Source organism: Leishmania martiniquensis, chromosome 28 (genome assembly GCF_017916325.1).
Source record: "Leishmania martiniquensis isolate LSCM1 chromosome 28, whole genome shotgun sequence".
Classification (NCBI taxonomy): Eukaryota; Euglenozoa; class Kinetoplastea; order Trypanosomatida; family Trypanosomatidae; genus Leishmania; species Leishmania martiniquensis.
In genome coordinates, this window is record NC_090163.1 from 1,136,307 (window position 1) to 1,156,025 (window position 19,719).

Genomic DNA, 19,719 nt, shown 5'->3' on the forward strand with positions numbered 1-19,719 from the left:
TGGAGTGCAGGTGAGCGCACCACCGTTGCGGTACCGGTGAAAACAGTGGAGGAGTGCAGAAAAAGCGGCACAGAGGTAAGCAGAGAAAAGTGCGCTAATCCAGCAAGCGAAAGGAAAAAGGTGGCCCCTGTGGCATGACCGCCCGCACAGAGGCTCCGGGAGGTGGTGCGCAACTCTGTACAGCGCGCAGAGAGCACGATGGAGCTCGAGAGACGCTTCGAGGTCGAGGCCCCTGATCCACTCCACGGCAGCTCCACTGTGCGGTAACGACAACGTCTCTCCCTCTCTTTTTGCAACGGTCGGTGCAGGTGTGGTCCCATGGAGCGACGGAAACGCGGAGCGCAGGAGGCAGCGCTGCATGGGAAGCGGTCCGTCGGGGGGACGGAGAGCACCGACGTCCAGGGCTCGCCATATGGCTCCGCCGACGCGTACCCCTCGCAAAGCAGCAGCGCAATTGGCGCGTAAAGCGTCGATATTTACAACCCAATGATGGAACGTATTGGTCGTCCGCTGCGTAACGCAGCGTCGCGTTCACAGCCGCCTGCTTTTCACGGCGTCTGCGCTCTCCCCTCCTTCAGGAGGCGTGGGTCGGAAACGGGGAGGGGGAAGAGTGTGTAAGGGGAGCTTCCTCGGCCGCTTTCGTGCGATGAGGTGCAGTCACCGAAGGTGTACAGAGAAGGAGTGGCGAAGCGCCGCACATGGCCGTAGCGGCGAGGCGGGATACGGCGGGACCTGCACAGCCACACGAATACGCATGTGCCGATAAGGATAAGCCCTATGGTCAGTGACGCAAATACGACGAGCACATTACCTTCACTGCGGCGTATGCTGCTCATGTATGGCAGGTCCGTTGCGTTGGTTGCAGTGTTTTGCGTCCATGACGAAGCCGCCGCGGTGGTCATATCGGGCTGTATCGGTCTCGGCCAGCCGACACAGGAGCGCATAAAAGGGCAAGGGCGAATGTGCGCCAATGTGCGCACACGTCGAGATGGATAGAAATGTGTGCGCGTGTGTGTACGTAGATGCATGCAGGGATGTAAAAGAGAGCTACAAGGCACTCGCCCAGCGTCTCTTTAACGGCGGACTGACGCAACTCTTCTCGAATTCATTGACCTCTCCTCGCGCTCTCTTGGCTGGCGCCGCAGAGAACACGGGCGGGTTGGCAAAGGCGCGGATACTGCGCGCCGACGTCCGAATGCACTGTGGCGCACAAGGCCCAGATGGAGGTGGTGGCAGTTGGGAGAAGACGGGAGGACACACCTTCTTGCCGGCCGCGCTGATGCGTGTCTTGAACTTCCGCAACCCCGTAGCTAATGCTTGGACAACGCGCCGATCGCGCGTGGGAAGTACGTACTGGAGAAGGAATGCAACACAAAAGTTCGTGGCTAACGAGGGGATGCCCAAGAGGGAGCTGATCAGGGGCATCAAAGGAGAAGTGGGGATGTGGGGCGGTAAGAAAAAAGAGGAGGGGGGAGGAAAGAGTATCACGCGTAGCGAATGGCAGCGCACACCCGTGCGCAAATGTATCAGCCTTAGAGGAAAAGCGGACGCCCCAGGCGGTGTCCATCAACGAAGCGGCGCCGCCCTTGCAGAAAGGGATGCAGCCCCCCCCCATAGAGGTTAGCTTTACCCTCCCCCTCCGCTCATCCGCGCGTGGCCCTCGTCACTTTTCTTGTTCAGTTCGTACAGGAAGGGGTGCAGGGACAGCTGAGGGAGCGAGGAGGCATAAGGGGGTTGGGCAAGAAGACTGGCAGGCAACGAGCACTGAACCACTACTCCGAGCGCTTGAGCAAGCGTGGTTGGTATTGGTGATGTGTGTATGTGTGTGTGGGTGGAGGGGGCGAAACGGGACGATGAGGGTGCGCAGGCAAAAAATCACGAGGATGCAGAACGCGAATCTAGTGAGCATCGCGAGGCAACGTGCGAAAAGGCACCAAAAGTGCCAGATCAGCCGATCAGCAAACATCTGAAAGCGGGACAGATGCGGAGCAACTGTGAGAGCGCCCTCTTGCCTGGCCCCTTCACAATGGATTGGGAGAAGTAGGCGGGGATGCGCATTCTCACTTGTGCGGCTCCTGCCATAGTGGCGCAAGAGAAGCGGTGCAGGCGCGTCGAGCTCGTGCATCCCAATGCCTTCTTTCGTGAAAGTCACCACGCCCAGCCCCAAGACGTGCGCGCGTAGGTATGGCTTTGGACACCGACGGCGTCCCCGTTTTCCGGGCTAACAGACGCCTCTCTGCAGGACGTGCAGCACAATCGTCCTCAGCAGGAGGGACGCATAAGTGGGGCAAGGAGGTTCGATGATGACCTTTCGACCCTACCACCACTCGCATGAGGCGGTACACCCAATGGAGAAAGCTCTCACAGCAACACGACGCCGCCGGCGTCCGTGAAACACGCGGCAGCACCCGATGAATTGCAGGAATTTCCTGAGCCGAAGCCGTGGTATCGCACTACCATCACCGTTTGACGCGCCCGCTGTGGCACAGCCAACTACGTCGAGCACCGTGTCCTTCTCACAAACCCTCAAGTGCGAAGGCGAATCGCAGCCACTACGCGGGGGGGGGCGAAGCGCCAACTCAGAGAACTCCGTGTCCTTCAGCAGTTTCTCGAGGCCGGCATCCGTTTCACACGACGCCGTGGCGCATGCCACCGCGAAAAAGTACACTCACTCACGCACACATACACTCACTGTACCGCTACAGCATGGAGAAAGAAGAGAGCAGAGGGGGTACAATGACGGTAGTTCTGCTGTGATGAAGAGAGGACGAACAGCTTAGCGCAAGAAAAGGTGCTGAGATGAGTGGCGAGCGCAGAGGAGGTTGGGCGTAGAGGAAAGAAGGACAGAACAAGCAGAGCCCCACGCCGCAAGCTGCTGTCTGCGATGCGACCAAAACGAGAACATGACACACATCTGTGTTCGCCGCCCATTAAATCGGTTTGAAGTTCGTCCTTGATGATGGATGAAGCAGGACGCAGCAGAGTGCACGCTCATGTCACTGAAGGACGCGGCAGCGACCCTCAGATGGGAGGAGAGAAGAACAATGAGGAGAAGGTGTGGACGATGACAAGAACGTTTCACTTCTTCGCTGGAGATCACCGAAACAGAGGAGAGATGAGGAGAGGGAAGGGGAATGATAGGAAGTTCAACTGCGTCAACGATCGCCAGCGCAAGCACACTGGGCACGGACTAAAGGTTGGCGCTAGTGTCTCGCGACCCATGCTTACACCTACGTAGGTGTACATACGGACACACAACGGCGAGCACAAAACCAAAGAACGCGTATTCGCGATAGCGGGCACGTCGAGCTGCTGCACAGAGACGCCCTCCGCTGGTGCGACGAATAAAACGAAACAAACAAAAAAGAGCAAACAGAATACGACAGGTCAGCGCTCACCGCGGCGCCGACAGCGCAGCTTTGGCATGGAGAAAATGCGCTGTTCTAGACGATCTAGGGGAAAAAGATGGCAAGGGGTGAGGCGGAAACAATGCCTGAGAGGGGGAGGGCGGGGGAGGGGAATGCGAAGGGATCGCGCTGAGGTGTGGGAAGGGAGGCAGAGGTGCGATTTCGGATGGATGCTCGAAACGTTCTCGCGAGGTGGCCACCTTCCCAAGAGAGAAGGAGCACAAGAAAGGGCAGGGAGCGGCCCCTCATCTACTCTCGCAATCCATTTAGCTATCCGCCTGCAGAGGACGGCTCGGTAGACGGCGGTGTACTCTTGAGAAAACTAACAGGTTCGCGCGCGCACCTTCTTTCCTCTCGCGTTCGGGGTGTAAAGCCTCCTCCTCCCACGTGCACCCGGTCGCCTTCAATGATCTGTAGGGAGCACCAAGTTTGTTAGGGGCACCATCCACGTCACCAGACACGCCGTGAACACCAGCGTGATGACGGTGCCGCAGAAGAGGAAGTCCTTCGCTCGCAGGTACAACTTACCCTTTGAGTCCTCGGCCAGGAGTGAGTTGACGTTGGGGAAGGAGCTGATTGGGAACGCCATGGCACCGGAGCACATCAGGGCAGCCAGCATGACCATCGACTGCGGTGTGACAGCCATGATACCAGTAGACTCGGGCATGAGGAAGCCGATCTTCACAATGATAGGTAGCAAGATCATTGCCGCCACTGTGTGCGAGACAAAGGTCGTGATTACACCCACGACGATGAGCACCGCGAAGAGGGTGAGGTATGGGGGGGAGTCTTCCAAGGTTGACTTCATGCTCGCGGCGGTGATGTCAAGCAAGCGCGAGTCGCGAGCGCACAACTCCAGCATGTTACCCCCAGCAAGCAAGAACATTAGATGCCAGGATAGCGTACTGAAGTCTTCCTTGGAGAGGATGCCGATGCCGAAGAACACAACAATCGGGATGAGAGCGACGATGCCGGTGTCGCCAAAGAAAAGATTTGCTGGAAGGATCCACAGCGTGATCGTGATGGCCGACACGATCAGCACAACCACGCGCGTTGCGGAAGACACCTGCGCCTCCGCTGCCTTATTCACCACCTGCAGCGGAATGTACGCAACATCGGCAAACGGCAGCCATACAATCAGCACCACTGCCCACGCAGCGACCACACTGAACAGCACAATCGGGAGGGCAACGCTCACCCACTGCGCGAAGGATACGTTATAGAAACTCAGTACCGAGATGGCTACAGCGTTCTGCGGGGAAGCGATAGGGGAGAGCATGCCGCCGATGTTGCATGCAAACGCGAGGCCCAGTAGAATGCCGTGCGGCGCGTTTGTATCCCCCGGAAACTCCCAAAGCGTTCGTTGCACGACTCCGAGCACCAGCAGCGGGGCCGCCACGTTCGACACGAAGGCACACAAGAAGCAGCTGGACAGCATCACACCCAGCAAATACAGCGATGGGCGGTGCCCCGTCCACCGATGCAGGGCACTCGCAGCGTACATCTCCAGGTTGGTGCGTGAGAATGCCTTGGCCATCGTCAGACCACCCATCACGAGAATCTGGACATGATTAAAGAGCTTACCCAAGATGATCTGCGATGCCACCGCTGCTGTCGCGCTCCTGTGCGTCGCTGGGTCTATGATGATGCGCAGAGGGACGGCGACGAGCGGAATGAGCATGGCCGTGCAGAAGAAAGGAATCGCCTCGGTAATCCATAATGTGATGATGAGGACAAACAGTGCCAGGCAGTTGTGGGCTGCCGGCTCCTTGGTCAGAACGGGAAGCCGCTTCACTACGAGGAAGAGTGCTGCCCCAAGGGAAATGTAGCGCCACTTCGCATGCCACTCCTGCGAGATGCCCACGTTGGCGTACTGATCAAGAGGTATCTTAAACTTGCGCTCGAAGTCCACGCTTATGTCAAGCATGAGGTTGTGCAGGCGCGGCATGAGGGTGACCAACCGTGAGCGGGCAAATTCGGCCTCTATGGAGGCTGTGAAGTCGCCATCCATGCGGCGGTATTTCTTCAGCTTCTTGCCAGACTTGCGGATGGCCTCAAGGTTCAGCTCTGCGAAGTGTTGCAGCTGATGCGCGTTGGAGTACCACTCGAGGAACAGAGCTCGCGGTGTGTTGCTTTCCACCTCCTTCACCTGCGAGTCGCCAATGAGCAGCAAAAAGAGGCGCTTGAGGAGAGCTCCAAGGCCGCTACGATGGGGGCGCGGCACCACCTCCTCGTCTGGGATTGACGGGTTACATAGAGAGCTCGTACCTGTGCTCATGAACCCCGTCTCCTCGTTCGGTGCCTCCTCGTTCGTGGCGCTGCTCTTCTTGCGGCGATAGAATTTGCACGGCTTTGCCGCCGGGGACACAGGGAAATCGGGATTCATCTTCATGAGCCGGTCGTGCTCCTCCTGTAGGTCCGCCATGAGTTGTTCAAAAAGGCCCTCCGCCTTCGCCAGCTCCTCTGTTATGATGTTGAAGAGCTCATCACTAAACTCGCTGCCGCGCAGCTCGGAGTTGTGGATAAACTGTTTCAGTCGCTTGTAGCTAACGTAGTAGTCGGCCCACTCCAGCACAATCTCATCCTGGAGGCGCTTTCCAAACTTCATGTCTGGACAGCAACGACCGTGCAGCAACCTCCTGTGTGTGGGTGGGTGGATGTATCGCGTGCACGTGCGTGTGAGCCTGTGCCGTTACCTGCGTCGGTGTGTACAAAAGCGGCCTCCTTCGGTGTAGCGGAGTGTGAGGGCAGAAACAGAGGGGAGGGATAAGAAAAGAGAAAAGATGAACGCCAGCAGAGGCACGGACATCCTCTCCGTGCATCCATATGCTCTGAGTTAGTTGTCTCTCGAGCAGTAGGTGGAAGAGGACAGGTGCATCTCACGAACGAGAGCAGAATTCGACTCATCAACGACGCGCAAAGGGTGCACTGACAGTGGAGGCACGATAGTGGTGAAGCACACAGACCAAGCATGCTGCTTGCTCCGCCGCCCTTCTCACGTGCACCACTGTCGCCCCTCAACATGCATGCGGAGCAGGGAAAGCGCCGCAAGAAGGGGAAGCGCGGCTAGCGTCGAGAACTTGATACCACCACGCGCTGCGTCTCGGTGTCCGACTAGCAAAGGGGGAGACACGCCAGCGCGAACGACACCTATAAGCAGCTGCACGTGGCTCAGCCTGGTTTCGGACAAGCAGGCAGCTGTAGGCGACGGCTGCTCTGCGCAGACCAGAGAGATCGTTTTCGCGTAGCACCTGGAGTAGTACGTGTATGCGGGTATCGCTCCGGTGTATCCTCCCCAGTGCACCGGTGCACACAAACCAAAGGGCAATAGGGGGAGAGGGAAGATGGCAAAAGCAGAGTAGAGCGGGGCTCATATGGCACCCCATGTTTGCGGGCGGGAGGGGAGAAAGGGGGAAGCGAAGAGGACGTGAGGCCGCTCAGGTGAGCGAGAACATGAGAAAGAGGTGAGTGCGAATGGGCTCCATGTAAAGCTTTGCACGCTTTCGGGCACACGCGCAAACGCACAGTGGCAGTCCCAGCCAAAGGCCGCCGTCACGACGCGAGCAGAGGTTCCAGCGCCGCGCCGACTCAATTGCGGCACATGATCCTTGAGCAGGCTACTTGTCCACCCTCACCATCCACGGGCTCGGATATATGCCACATGGAGCGTAACAGATAAGATGATGAATCGCTTCAGCACGGCGTCGAACAACTGCAGCCGTTACCGCCTGCTTGAGAAGTTGCCTGTTTTGCACGCCGCCTCCGCCATCTTTTGTGTTTGCGCAGGATTCAGCGGTCCAAAGAAGAGCTGCTAAATGGAATCTCGCGCGTTCAGCTGGTCGGAGTCGAGCGTTCGCTCACTACTTGCGGGGTTTCACCGCCTGCCGCAGCGGCTGCCATATGGGCAGCCTCCGGACAGAAGAATGCCCCGCTGAGATTATCGTCGGCGTGCACTGCACAGGTCTCCAACGTAGCGCGCCGCAGCTCCCGCTGGCCTGCCCGCTCTCCTTGCGCCGCAGGACAAGATATAAGCGAGCGGCTAGCAGTCCGGCATCAGCAACGCCGTCCGCTCGCACCACTCGTTCCTCTCCGCTCAGCAGACAGCCATTGGCGCCACGCACTTTCAAGAATCCGTTCGAGGGGACGAGGATGTGGCGCCTCCGTTTGAGGCCCCACTTACATCGCCCTTTGCGCTCGCTGCGAGGAAAAAGTCAATGTAGCACTCTACCGCTTCTTCTGTTGGCTTCTCAATGTCGACAACATCGCTCCTCGGCACAGCGGCGAAGGGTGATGCCGCTGCAGCTGGAGAGGAGTGATCTCCTTCATCGACTACGAAGACAGTGTCTCGGCCAGTGCGGATAGAATCGAGCAGCAGTCCCACGTACGCCTCCGCGCAAAAGGACAGCCACGCGTCGCGCTCCTTCGTTGATACGAAGCGCAACCTCACCCGCGTGTACGGCGCACTGCCACCACCGGTCGCGGCTGTGTGAGAGGCTGAAGAGAGCGACGACGAAGAGCGCCGCGAATTCACTGCATCTGCTTGCGCCGCTCGAAAAACAAGATCCAGTCCGATGTCGCCGTAGGCGCTGAAGAGCGTGGATATGATTTTTTTCTTTCTGAGCGCCGTGGACCTGATCGTGTCTGCAGTGCGTGGTGCGCGTCGGCGAACCGACGCGGCGACAGGTACCACGTAGCTGCTATGCTCTGCAGCCGGTTGAAAGGACGAGGGGAGGTGTGCAAAGACAACTGTGTCTCTTTCAATAACGGAGTCACTCACGACGTCGAGGAGCGTCGAGAGTGGGGCGACGAATAGGAGTTGCTCCCTGGCACAGTTTCCACCCGACAGCTGCCGCACCTCAAACGTCAAGTCGTTCCCTGACTCCACTACTCGAATGAGGCACTCTTCAAACGACGAACCAACGCGTGCGGTCAGTTGAGACGCCAGCCCCTTCACGCACTTGATGAAAGAGAAACGAGCGCGCCCATCCTTGCTAGACTGCCGTTGCGGCAAACCGTAGCAGTCGAACGACTTGCCTGTAAGCGTGTACAGGCGTACCGCCGCGTGCGCCTCCAGCCATGTTAGCGGCTTTGCCCTCTCTCCAGAAGCCTTCACGGAAGGGCCAAGGAGAGCCCCGGCTCTGTTACTAAATCTCTTTGCAGATGAGTGGGGCATGCGCTGCGATTGACCCGTGCCCCGCAGTCCGAGAGATGCTCATGCGCCCATGAGACCGCAAAGAGGCAAAGAAACGAAGAGAGGGAGGAAGCGTTCGGTGGAGAAAGAATGGACGACAGCACAGCTTAAATAGGCGGCTGGGAGAGGGGCATTTGGCAACCCGGGCCTCTTCTGAGGGAGCGAGAGCCGAAGAGCCACGCCAGAGATCCAATCTAAACATGCCGGCGAGTTCAGCTCCTCGACTACAGGAAGCGAGAATGCAGAGCAGAAGTTCGACAGACATCAAAAACACGCTCGCCTCTGCCCGCTGAAAACGCCATGAGAAGACCAAATCCTGGAGAAAGCAGCTTCGGCACCACGCGGCGTGCCGACGGCCACCTCGGCTGCCTGTCAGCATCCTTAGAAGAGCCTGCAGCATTCTTCAGCGCTTCTCATCCATCCACGACGGTGTGGCATTAAGGGAAACAGTTTTTTTTCGACCACTTCACTTCTGCCACACAACACAGAAGCTGAGCCTCACTTCCTCCCCTTCCCTGCCTTCACTCAGGTCCATCGCCGCAAGTGAGAAGCACGCGTTCACGGGCGCCACAGCGGTGTGGCGAAGCCGTCGCTCAAGCACGGCCCCTGCCTTCAGCTGCATTCACCCCCACCCACGCCCCGCACGTAGCCTCGAAGCTGCGCCCATCATGCCGGTCTCCACGTGGTGCATCCCTGGGGGTGGCTCAGGCTACCCTTCCCCCCCGCCACCGGGCAGTGTGAAGAGCGGCTGAGACACGATGGAGTCGCCTTGGCTCGATGCGCATCATATCGATGGCACACACATGTTAACTACTGCAGGTCGCTCCCACGCGACGGCATCCAGGGCATGGCAGTCGGCATCGGGAGAGGGGTAGATGGCCCTGGCCCCAGTGCTGCGTAGGTGCTGGACCCTGTGTCACTGCCAGAAAAGGGGGAAAAGAAGGCGGCTGCATGGCCTCCCACGAGTGAGAAGAGGTGCGGAGCCTCTGAGAAACATTGCGCTCAGTTCTGCCCCGCCCTTACGAGAAGGAAATCACTCAAGGGCAAAGGAGAAAGGCAAAATCGATATACACAATTACACACAAATACACACACAGGATCCAATACACTCCCAGCGCATACCATCATGATGACGGCGCAGCGCTTCGGAATGCTTTCTGTTACCGTGCAGAGGAACTGGGCGGATGACAGCCTGTCAGCGTGTGAAAGAGCTCCATACGAATTGAAGGATTGCCGCTAGTATTGCTTCATGGCTGCGTCAGTTTTACTCTGCTCCGCACTCCTGACTATTACGTCTTACGCTCACTCTCTCTCTTCTCCCTCTCCTCCTCATGAGCCTCATCCTTTGTAGAGGGGCCCCCATGAGCGGCGCAAGTATCAGGCAGCAGTAACGACTGGCCAGTAGCAGCGCCGTGAACGGACGTGGAGGCCGCCCCCTTCCCTCTTCTCCGGCTGCTGATGCTCCAGCGTTTTCTTTCTACCAGAGCAGCTAAGCACATGCGCTTTCGAGTGCCTATCAGCTGTACGTGAGCACATCGTCGTTTAGCAATCAGAATACGCCAACGAGCTTCGCCCCGGCTCCGTACGAGCTCGCCAGCAACCTCACGCAAGTGATCGCACGAAGGTCGGGGGAGCACACACATAGGGAAGGAAGAGGGGTGAGAAAGCAAGCAGGCCAGTCATGGTAGGCCAAGAAAAAATGAAGCGCATACATAGAAAGTAATGCACTGCTCCTTCTCGCACCGGATTTTTATTATATATATATATACTTAGCAAAAATGCGTACGAATGCACGCGCCCAAAACACTACAGCGGAAGGAAGGAGAGAACAAGCAGGGGTAAGCCCACAGAGTGCAGCAACGGCCCAGGGATGCCCAAGGCTGAAGAAGTACGCTAGGTGTTACGGCGTGCTGTGGGTGTTTCATCTTCTCACTTATCCTCAAGCGCCCTCGCCCCACTGCACACCCCAGTCCGAGCCTTGCTTCTCCCTCTACAAACGCCAGAAGAGGGTCCTCATTGGTGGCGAGAAAGGGACACACAGAGGTGATGCGTAGCTTCAGCCCGCCCGAAGGCTCGTGAACGCCCATCATACATCACATGTGAGAGGAACAGAAAAAAGCCGCGAGAAGGGTCACGTCACGTACACCTGGAGCGTAATGGAATTGCAAAATCAAAAAAAAACGGTAACAGTGCGCTGTGGTGAGCGCCTTCACTCACGCATAGTCCCCTCTCTTTTTGCCTTTCATCCGCCGTATCGTCTCACCCATCACCCGCCCCAACGCCCCGCATCTATTCAACTACACACACACACACAATGCACAAGCACAAGCACGTGAACACATGCACCCGTGTGCGGACCGAGATGTAACGCGGAAGAGTGAATTTAAAAAAAGGCAGGCGGAGAGAGTGACAGAGAGAGAGTACAAAGCCTCGGCGAGAAGCCTCACGCACAGCACAGAGACGCGAACGGAAAACAGAAAGTGTACAAAATAAGACGAAAAGGCAAGAGAAGGAGAGAGAGTGAAACAAAGAACAGAGCACGTGGGGCGGGGAGCGGGAAAGTATTGCGACAATCGCGCGAATTGTAGGTATGAGACACAGCGCATAAATGCTCATGGGAGTCGTTATTTCGTCAGCGCCGCCCTTGATGTCTTTCGCATCTCTGCGAGCGCGTGGATGTGCGTAGTCTCAGTGCTGTGCACAGAGCTGTTAGCATGCCCAGATAAAAACGGTCGCAGGCGGCACTAACACGCACGGGCACCTCTCCATTAGTACACAGACAGAAACATACGCACTTGTTCAGGTCTCTATAACAGAGGAGGCGTGAGAGGAGTTGTACGGGTTGTGTCGCCACACCAGCCCCGAGGCAGTGGAGCTGAAGGACCTTGACATTAGGGGAGATCTCCCCATCGGCAAACCACTGTCTGGTGTCGGGCTCGGCGCGGTCGCCGCGAGGGCCAGGGGGTCGAAGCGGATCGGCGGGGTGGCACCAAGGTTGGCGCTCACGCTCATCGGCACCGTCACAGACGACGCCGGCTGTGGGCGCATCTGCAGAGGAGAGAAGGCGTATCGATTGATCCCTGTCTCCACAACAGCCTTATACTCTTCATAATTGGCTCCAGGAGGTCGTCCACCAGCCGACACTGGCGCAGCGACGTGCTTCTCCACCTTTGCGTTTTCCCTACGCTGATCGATGCCAACCACAACTTGGCGGCAGAGGTGCACGAAATTGCACTCTCCCTCGAAGCGGCAGCAGGGTGACCCATCGGCGCCGCTATGCAGCCGGCAGAGCGCGGAAGTTGGCACAACCACATCAACCTGTGCCGGCATGCCAGCGGCATTGACCTGAGCGGCGATCAGAGTGCGAAGTCCGTTGGTCACCAGCGTCCGTTGGAGCTGCGCACACCCCACCGTCTCACCGTCGTCGTTCCGCACAATCAGCCGCAGTGCGGGGTCGATGCCCGACGCGTCGCTGGGGCCACCATGGAGGGCGCAGCATGTCGGCTCCGCGAGCGCCTTGGCCCGTAACTCGCGCACCAGATCTACATTGGCATGGGCCTGGAAGCAGTTTGCGCCCTGCCGGCAGCGTCCTTCCAAGAATACCCGACAGAGCGAAGGAACGCCTTTGCGATGCATTGCGCGTGTTTCCAGCATGAACTCTAAAGGGATAAAAAGGCGCTTACTCAGTGGGTCGATGACGGCAAACGTGCCGGGTGGGATGCCCTCAGTGCTCAGCACGTTCTGCACTGAGCGACCCTCTAGTGCCCCTCTCCGGTGGTTGCGGTTTCGATGCATTGTCTCTTTCACTGGAGCGGTACAGTAAGAGAGAGCGAGTCGTGCACACAGAGAGAGAGAGAACGGGAGAGGCGCACAGCAGCAAGAGCTGCAGCGCGTGTATGAGTGGCAGCCTGCAGGTGCTTCCGCGTTGGGTGTGAGAAGAGGAAAATGTTTGACGAAGCCTATCTTGAGAGCTTCTTTTCGTTGCTGTTGATGCTGTTGTTGTTATCTTCAACTGAGAAGCGCCGTTGAGGTCTGTGTGTGTGTGTGTGTGTTTCGATGAAGTAGAAGGGGTAGGCGGGCCGGAGCGCTTCTCACGATAGGAAGCAAAAAGTAACAGATGCAGTGAGAGGCTAGAATGGAAGTCAGAGTGAAGGAATTCCGAATTGAGCCAAGTGAGAACGGAGAGTAAGCGAGAAAAAGAGAGCGACTAAGAAAACCACAGATAAATTAGCTGAGGAAAGACATGCGAAGGGGCAGCAGCAGAAGTTAACCCGTTCGGGGTAGGGGAGGGGAAGGAATTGGGGGAGGAGGACGAGGGGAGGGGGAGCGAGTGAGGAAAAGCACACAAACATACGCACACGAATACAGACACCGTCAACGCTTGCTTCCTCTCTCTTAGCACGTCGTCAACAACCAGTCACCGGTGTACGCACACACACACACACACAAGACAATGAGCGCTATGTACCCGTGAATACGCTGCCAGGAGCGGAGAATTAGGAGAGCGCTCTTTTCTTGCACTTCTCAGGTCTCCTCTGCCTTGCCAAAATAGGCAAAAGAGAAGCCCGATTCTTCACTCGACACCGAGGCTGAAGAAGAGCTTCGGTGAACTGAGAAAAAAAAAACCACAGAGGAAGACCGCGTGACGATAGTGCTAAACGGCAAGCAAGGCATACACTCTGCTTGCCAGCAGCGGCAGCAAATAGCGCCACAGCAAACAGTGATGTCTTCTCTCCCGCGTCAGGTGAATTTGCTCACAGCTTCGCCAGTGTCTGTGACTTTCTGAGTGTGTGAGTGTGGGTGTAGGGGGTGGGGAAAAGGGAGAAGGTATAGGAAAGAGAAAGCAGAACAGGGATGAATTGCCAGATCAGGTAGGGCACAGTGAAAGCGGCCCACTAGTCAAAACAGTAAAGACGAAGTGGGGAGGCAAGGTGAGGCAGCTGCAACGAGCTGCGTGCACATGCATATGCTTTTGTGTGTGTGTGTGTGTGTGCAGGAAGTCGTGCTCCAAATTCACGAAGGCAGGCGACCGAACCATCATCGAGAACAAGTGTGGAGAAAGGAGGCGAGCGCGGCAAAAATACACCGTGGGATGAATGCGGAGGGAAAAAGATAGACGTGGCAGAGCAAGAGAGCGCGGAGCAGACGAGCATCGAGCCCCGGCTGAGAAAGGGCGGTGCTGCCATGCAGAGTGGGATTGCACGCAATCCTACCAAGCCATAGACTACATATGGAAACTGTAAGCTTTAACAGCCCACATACACAGGCACTTAGAGACACGCAGAGTCCATTTTTCACGCCAACAACAGCTACCTTGCACGTTAAAGAGGTACGAGAGGCCACAACAGGACGGCCAAAGTAGTTTCGTCAGGAGCTCACACGAGACCACACGAGACGCAGGCGGACACCGCCTCACTGGACGCCCCTCTACTACTGGCTAGCCCATGCTTGCCTCTTCTTCCGTCCTTTCTCGAGATCGGCATCCGTTTTGGAGTCTCCCACAACTTGAGATGCTCCTCGTCGATGCGTGCAATCTCGCCATGTTACGTCCGCCCAAGACACGGCAGCTACCAATAGTACGCCATGACTTCACCACCATCACCACCGCAGACCACGTACTCATCTTCCACGCAGACGCTCACATTCATAGCCGCACCAGAGCGGCCTGCGTGAACCATACGCGTAGCGCCTACGGCGGCGTCGCTTGCTGAGAAGCACACGACATCGCCCTGGCCGTTAGGCATTACGATGCTGTCACAACGTGGCACCCATGCCCCACGCAACAGTGCTTGGCGTTCGTTCAAGCCCAGCTCCGTCGCGCACAGGAGGCGATCCGACGACAGTAACGCAAAAGGCTGTGTATCAACTACCTGCGCCGTCCCACTCATGCAGTAGGCTACGACCCGATCCTGCAAAGAGTCTGCCATGATACCGGTAATCCCCGAGAAGCCGCAGACAATGCGCTCCATCTCTTTCGAGTCTGCCCGAATGTCAAACCAGTGGAGCGTCCCGCATACGTCTCCGACAAAGAGAGAGAAGCCAACCGTCGTCGCGCTAGTAAGGGGAACGCCGATATGTGCCACCGCCACGGCCTTATCGCTCCGCTTATCTCCTGTGACTAGGTAGCCGTCATCGCCACCGAACACAAACGCGTCTCGCGTCGTCGCCGCCACACAGTTGATCACAGGCCACGCACACCGACCCCTGACGGCGTACCTAGAGATGGTGCGCAACTTAGCACCCTTCTCGACGTCCCAGACGGTAGTGCACCCGTCGCCCTGAGCAACCAGCAGGTCTGAGGTGCCGCTCCACGCTGCGTCTACTGCTGCCGGCCCGCGCGTGTTCATGCAGCAGACGTGCTCTGGTGCCGCACCAGCGAAGCTCCACAGCAAAATCGCTCCATCGGCGTCTCCAGTAGCGCATACGCGCCCGTGCACGGAAGCGCACACCACGTCCTCGGAGTGGCCGTGCAGGTTCCAGTACGCCGTCTCCGTCCTGCCTGGCAAAGCAGATGGCGAGGCCACAGCAAGCGCCATTGGTGAGAAGGAGTTAGACGAAGAGTAAAAGGAGCACCAGAGAGGAGGGACAAGAGAGAGGCAACGAAATACCTTGACAAGGAGCAGCAGGGCGGCGCTCTCCTATCGGCCTTTCCTTCTCCTCGTCAATCAGTCCTCCCGAGATCAGCAGGTGGTGCGGCGTGAGCGGCGGATCTTCTGCTGATGAAACGTACGTGTGTCAAAGTGTGTTGCGCCGATGGCGAGTCAGGTGCCCACAGTGAGGCGTGTTCGACGAGCATGGCCGCGGCAGATAGTGAGGAGGACAAGAAGCACAAAGAGATAACTGCATACGGAACTGAAAAGGAAACAGCGACATTGAGAGAGAGTACACGCGGGGAAAGGGGGCTGCACGGAAGTTGAGGGCAATACATGAGTGGCCGTTACGTCGCCGGTAGCGCACAAAAGCGCTTTCCACTCCACGCACAGTCAGTGAAGACATTTGTCCTCCCTTCTGACTGAATGGCGGTGAGAACCCTGTCACTGGGCGGCACCGAATCCCACGTAGTTTGTGTGCCGGTCAGCACACACACACTAAGTAAAGTTGATGGCGGAAAGAAAAGAATCGGTCTGACGGAGAAATCGAGCAACCTTCTCACGAAGGGGCAAAGAAGCGGGTGTGGTGGAGAGTATCTAAAACATGCAAACGGTGGCTGTGCTATACCGAAGAAACACACGAATAGCGGTAAGCATAAACGAGATCTGCAAAAGTGGAACAAATAGACACAAGCGCGACACACGGTGTAAGCAGTGGTGAAGGAAGGGTGAGGGTGGAAGTCACGTAGCGTAAACAAGATGCCGCATCGCGTAGCGGTGGCTTAGCCTCACGACGTCATGATCACATCTGGTATCGATGCTATTCGTGCCACCTGAGGTGGTGCCCAGCCAGCACCCAAGTTCTTTTCCTCCCTGGCCACAGTATCCTCACGCCCTCTCTTCTTCAACAGCCCCAAACCTCTACTGTAAGGTACCCGTACTGGCATTGTGACAGTCAGGCATGCACACCAGCTAACGCTCGTGTTGTGCCGATACAAAGAAAGATAAACGATAATGACAAACACATGTGCTATTCTCTTCCTCGTCCAAATCTTCCGTCACCCTATTTTGCCGACACCATCCCTCTCCTCGGAGCTCCCTCTTCTCACGCCTCACGAGTGCTGCTACTCAGCACCTACGGCTCACGAAGCTGAACAGAAGGGCGCTGAAAGAGTAGAGTCCATTCTGGCGCGCGGGGACTCCAGAAGGCATTGTCAAAAAAACGATAAGGAGAGACACACACAGACACCCACCACCTCTCCGCGTCCCGTGAACGAAAAGGTGAACGGCAAAGGAAAAAAAACGTTTGAGCGGAGAAGTGCCGAGGATGGAGGGACCCGAAGAAGATGAGCGGCGTCAGAGTGAGAGCAGTGGAAAGGCGTGAGAATGCTGCACAGGCGCGTGGTCGGGGCTCGTGGTGGTGGTGGTGCGAGAAGAGAGAGAGGGTAGGCCAAAATGTCGTAAGAAATCGTGCACGCTCCACTGGTTGAGCTCGAGAGGAGCAGGATATGAAAGACACACGAAACAAAAGAAAAAGATGGGCATGCGGCAAAGAGACGATGCCCATATGAAAGCGGCGGCCGTGACGCAAAAACAGCTCTCCGAAAACACACGGTGACAATGAGTGGCGCACGTTACTTTTTTGCTGCAGCGCACGCTGCTGTCGCGCTCCAACCTGGTGCGGCGCTCGCTACTGTGGTACGTGAGCCGATCGGCAAACCGCGCTCCCCCCTTGGGGTCCAGCGAAGAAGCCTGCCACTGGAGATGAGAGCCCATTGTCGAGCAATCGGCTGAGGGCGCCCTCGATTGGCGCAGAGTCGATAAGGATTTCCAGATATGATGCGCTCGGCTCGCGTAGACAGACGAGAGGTGCAAGCAGCCTCTCCCGAGGTCGCCGGTGGCTCGCGGAGGCGCTGGTATGACTCTGGGTCGCAGAGAAGACGCTACGGTTACGGGGCTACTTACCACATGCTGCCGTCGGTTCATTGAACACGCGCATGCCACTCCTAGTCCTACCCGTGCTGCGCCGAATCTGCATATGTGAGCTTGCTCTGCACGAATTGCCTTGGGCTCCCGTGTACTGCAAGATGGGTGCAAAAGGCAGCTCAAGGCGCCAGCACACCTGTCCGCCCACTTGTGCCGCCACAAAAGCGGCTACTTCACCCCCTCAACTTATGTCGGCGACAGCATGTGCCCCCGCCAGCAGTAGTATGTCGACATTACAGCAACCACAATAAAGGGAAGCTCGTCGAGCAGGCCGGCTTACTCAGTCTCTTTTGGGAAAAGGTCATCCACACCGTGCTAATACACCGCACAGGTCGCTGTCACAATGCCGTTGCGTCGATGCGCACGTCAAGCAGACGCACAGTACTACTCGGCTGGCGCACAACGGACAAAGAGGCAAGAAAGCAGGCCTCCTTTAGTAGCAAGCGCTTCGCCTCTCTAAAAGCCGAAAGGGTACCGCCCAATGATCGACCTTTCACCACTGAACGCACCATTTCCCATAAGCCTTCCGACGGTCGGTGCAGTTGCGAACTGCCACAGCATCAGGGACACTAAGCCAACTCTTTGAGATCGCTGCTGCATAGGAGAGAGTCTCCTTTGCAATCATGAGAGTTACCTCCGCCTTGGGACTGCCGACGACCTCTTTGGAGGGTGACGACGCCAGCGGGATAAAGCGGATGCAGAGGCGTCCGCACGCAGCTCCTTGACTTGCCGCCCCCCTTCACCCATGAGCCGACCGCCGCCGTGATCCGCGCGTTCAGCGTAGCGATATTGGTTGGCTAAAGCAATGGAGACTCCCGTGCGTGGGTGTTGTCGCGCTGTTTTCAATAGGCAGAGCAGCTTTCATCTTCCCTCTGTGCGCCCTGACTCTCGACCTGAAACCCCAAGTGAAGAAGCACCCCCATTGGCCACTGCAAGGAGAACGGCTTTCGCGGTGTCTCCATTCCGTTTGGAGACACACGGCAGCCCCACTAATCTTCCTTGAGCGCTCGACTCGTTGCCACCCTGTAATCGAGGTCGAACGCGAGCGTGTCCCCTACAGAGAACCGGGAACCGACGATGAGGGCAAAGCTATCACTGCAAATCTGCAAGCTGAAGTCGTCGACCGCACGCTGGATAACGGCCATACTGACCAGAAACGGCAGCTTCCCATCACCCTTTGGGGGGGGGGGGCGGCGGGAATTCGGGCGCAAAACTTGCGCTATGCAAACACCTACAGCAGAGCACCATGAAAAGAGAGGAGAAGACGTTTTCACGCTCATCCACGAGTCGCCGCGCATGTGCTACAGTAACGCCACCGCTGTGCTTTCCTCCGCCGTCTGCGCCTCCTCCTGCCGTAGCCCCTTAAGCAATAGCTCCCTGTCCAGAATGCGCGATCTGCTCGCGCACGGCAGATGGGCGCCCACCTCCGCGAAAAGAAAGGCGGCCTGCTTACCAAGAGTGACGCGGCCGCTGGGCAGCAGTGGCGTACTTTCAATGGTTCCGTGGATGCTAACACAGGCTATGCCACACTCCGGCTTCAGGCGAACAACCAAGCTAAGGTGTACTCTACAGTGCGGGGAGTAGAATCTACGATGTATCGTGCTGCCCCCGCCCGCGAGCGGCGGGCGGCACACAGAAGTCCAACAGCGACGCACTCACTTCCTCTCCCACGATTTGGGTGCAGCCCTCGTGGAGGTAGTACGTCACCTTCTCCCCGACAGCCAGCTGCGGACCGGGCTGATACAGTACGATTTCAGCTTAAGGAGGGGGAAACAACTCTCATCTTGGGTCATCAGCCACCATGCACGGGTGTCTTGAGGTTGCACGCTACTGCTGACACGCTTTACACTGACCACCGAGTGCCACGACACCTTCCCCTTTAACGCGAGCAACCCAGCAGGGAGGATGTAGAAGTCGACAGCCTTGCACCTCGTCGTACTCTGTTCGTACTGTCCAGCAGAAGCAAAGTGACAGCCAATCATGACAGCCGCGCAATCTATTGGGCAGAGGAAGCTCTCAGCCGTTTATTCCGCGGTGCAGCACATCACCGCCGTTCTGTCTCCGCAATAGCGCTGATGCTGCCGAGGCGTTCGCAGCAGTGCTGGATCAGATCATTAGACTTTTCTTCTGCCGAAGACACTGATCTGCTTATACACGCTCACCTTCGGGTTCATGAGTTCCGCAAAGAGAAAGAGCATTACTTTGCAAAGCGCCTATGCTACCACCCCCCTCTGTTCCCCATAAAGGCGAGCGGGATAATCCCCTCAGCGCTCTGGCTAATTGCTTCTTTAGCCAACCCTTGCTTATCGTTGCTGAGGAAGCGGCCGTCGTCCCCCGAATCGTGCAGAGCAGTTCCCGTCATCCAAGGAGACCGGGAAAAAGTCCATCTAAGACATTGTCTGGTAATTCTTTCTTTTTCCGCGCTTCCGTGCTCATGTGCTCTTAACAGACGCTACCCCAGATCTTGACAAGCGTGTGTACGTGTGTGTGTTTTAGTCGGTGTGCTCTCTGGTATGACCGCGTGCAGAGATGAAAAGGAAGCGAG

At 57.2% G+C, this 19,719-nt stretch overlaps 6 protein-coding genes across 6 annotated transcripts; all 6 read right to left on the reverse strand.

Annotated features, from left to right (window-relative positions):
• Nucleotides 1-548: 548 nt before the first annotated feature.
• LSCM1_03331 (uncharacterized protein) lies at nt 549-902 on the reverse strand (the record flags this gene model as incomplete). The annotated part of the gene is made up of 1 exon (XM_067320876.1): nt 549-902. The coding sequence occupies one exon, from the start codon at nt 900-902 to the stop codon at nt 549-551; it is 354 nt and encodes a 117-aa protein (XP_067177486.1).
• Nucleotides 903-3,810: 2,908 nt separating this feature from the next.
• LSCM1_03332 (uncharacterized protein) lies at nt 3,811-6,015 on the reverse strand (the record flags this gene model as incomplete). Its single annotated transcript, XM_067320877.1, has 1 exon — nt 3,811-6,015. One exon carries the CDS (start codon nt 6,013-6,015, stop codon nt 3,811-3,813), a length of 2,205 nt encoding a protein of 734 aa, XP_067177487.1.
• Nucleotides 6,016-7,530: 1,515 nt separating this feature from the next.
• LSCM1_03333 (uncharacterized protein) lies at nt 7,531-8,580 on the reverse strand (the record flags this gene model as incomplete). Its single annotated transcript, XM_067320878.1, has 1 exon — nt 7,531-8,580. The coding sequence occupies one exon, from the start codon at nt 8,578-8,580 to the stop codon at nt 7,531-7,533; it is 1,050 nt and encodes a 349-aa protein (XP_067177488.1).
• A 2,817-nt stretch (nt 8,581-11,397) lies between these two features.
• LSCM1_03334 (uncharacterized protein) lies at nt 11,398-12,393 on the reverse strand (the record flags this gene model as incomplete). Its single annotated transcript, XM_067320879.1, has 1 exon — nt 11,398-12,393. The coding sequence occupies one exon, from the start codon at nt 12,391-12,393 to the stop codon at nt 11,398-11,400; it is 996 nt and encodes a 331-aa protein (XP_067177489.1).
• A 1,772-nt stretch (nt 12,394-14,165) lies between these two features.
• Nucleotides 14,166-15,134, reverse strand: LSCM1_03335 (uncharacterized protein; the record flags this gene model as incomplete). Its single annotated transcript, XM_067320880.1, has 1 exon — nt 14,166-15,134. One exon carries the CDS (start codon nt 15,132-15,134, stop codon nt 14,166-14,168), a length of 969 nt encoding a protein of 322 aa, XP_067177490.1.
• A 3,743-nt stretch (nt 15,135-18,877) lies between these two features.
• On the reverse strand, nt 18,878-19,156 carry LSCM1_03336 (uncharacterized protein; the record flags this gene model as incomplete). The annotated part of the gene is made up of 1 exon (XM_067320881.1): nt 18,878-19,156. The coding sequence occupies one exon, from the start codon at nt 19,154-19,156 to the stop codon at nt 18,878-18,880; it is 279 nt and encodes a 92-aa protein (XP_067177491.1).
• Between the last annotated feature and the right edge of the window lie 563 nt (nt 19,157-19,719).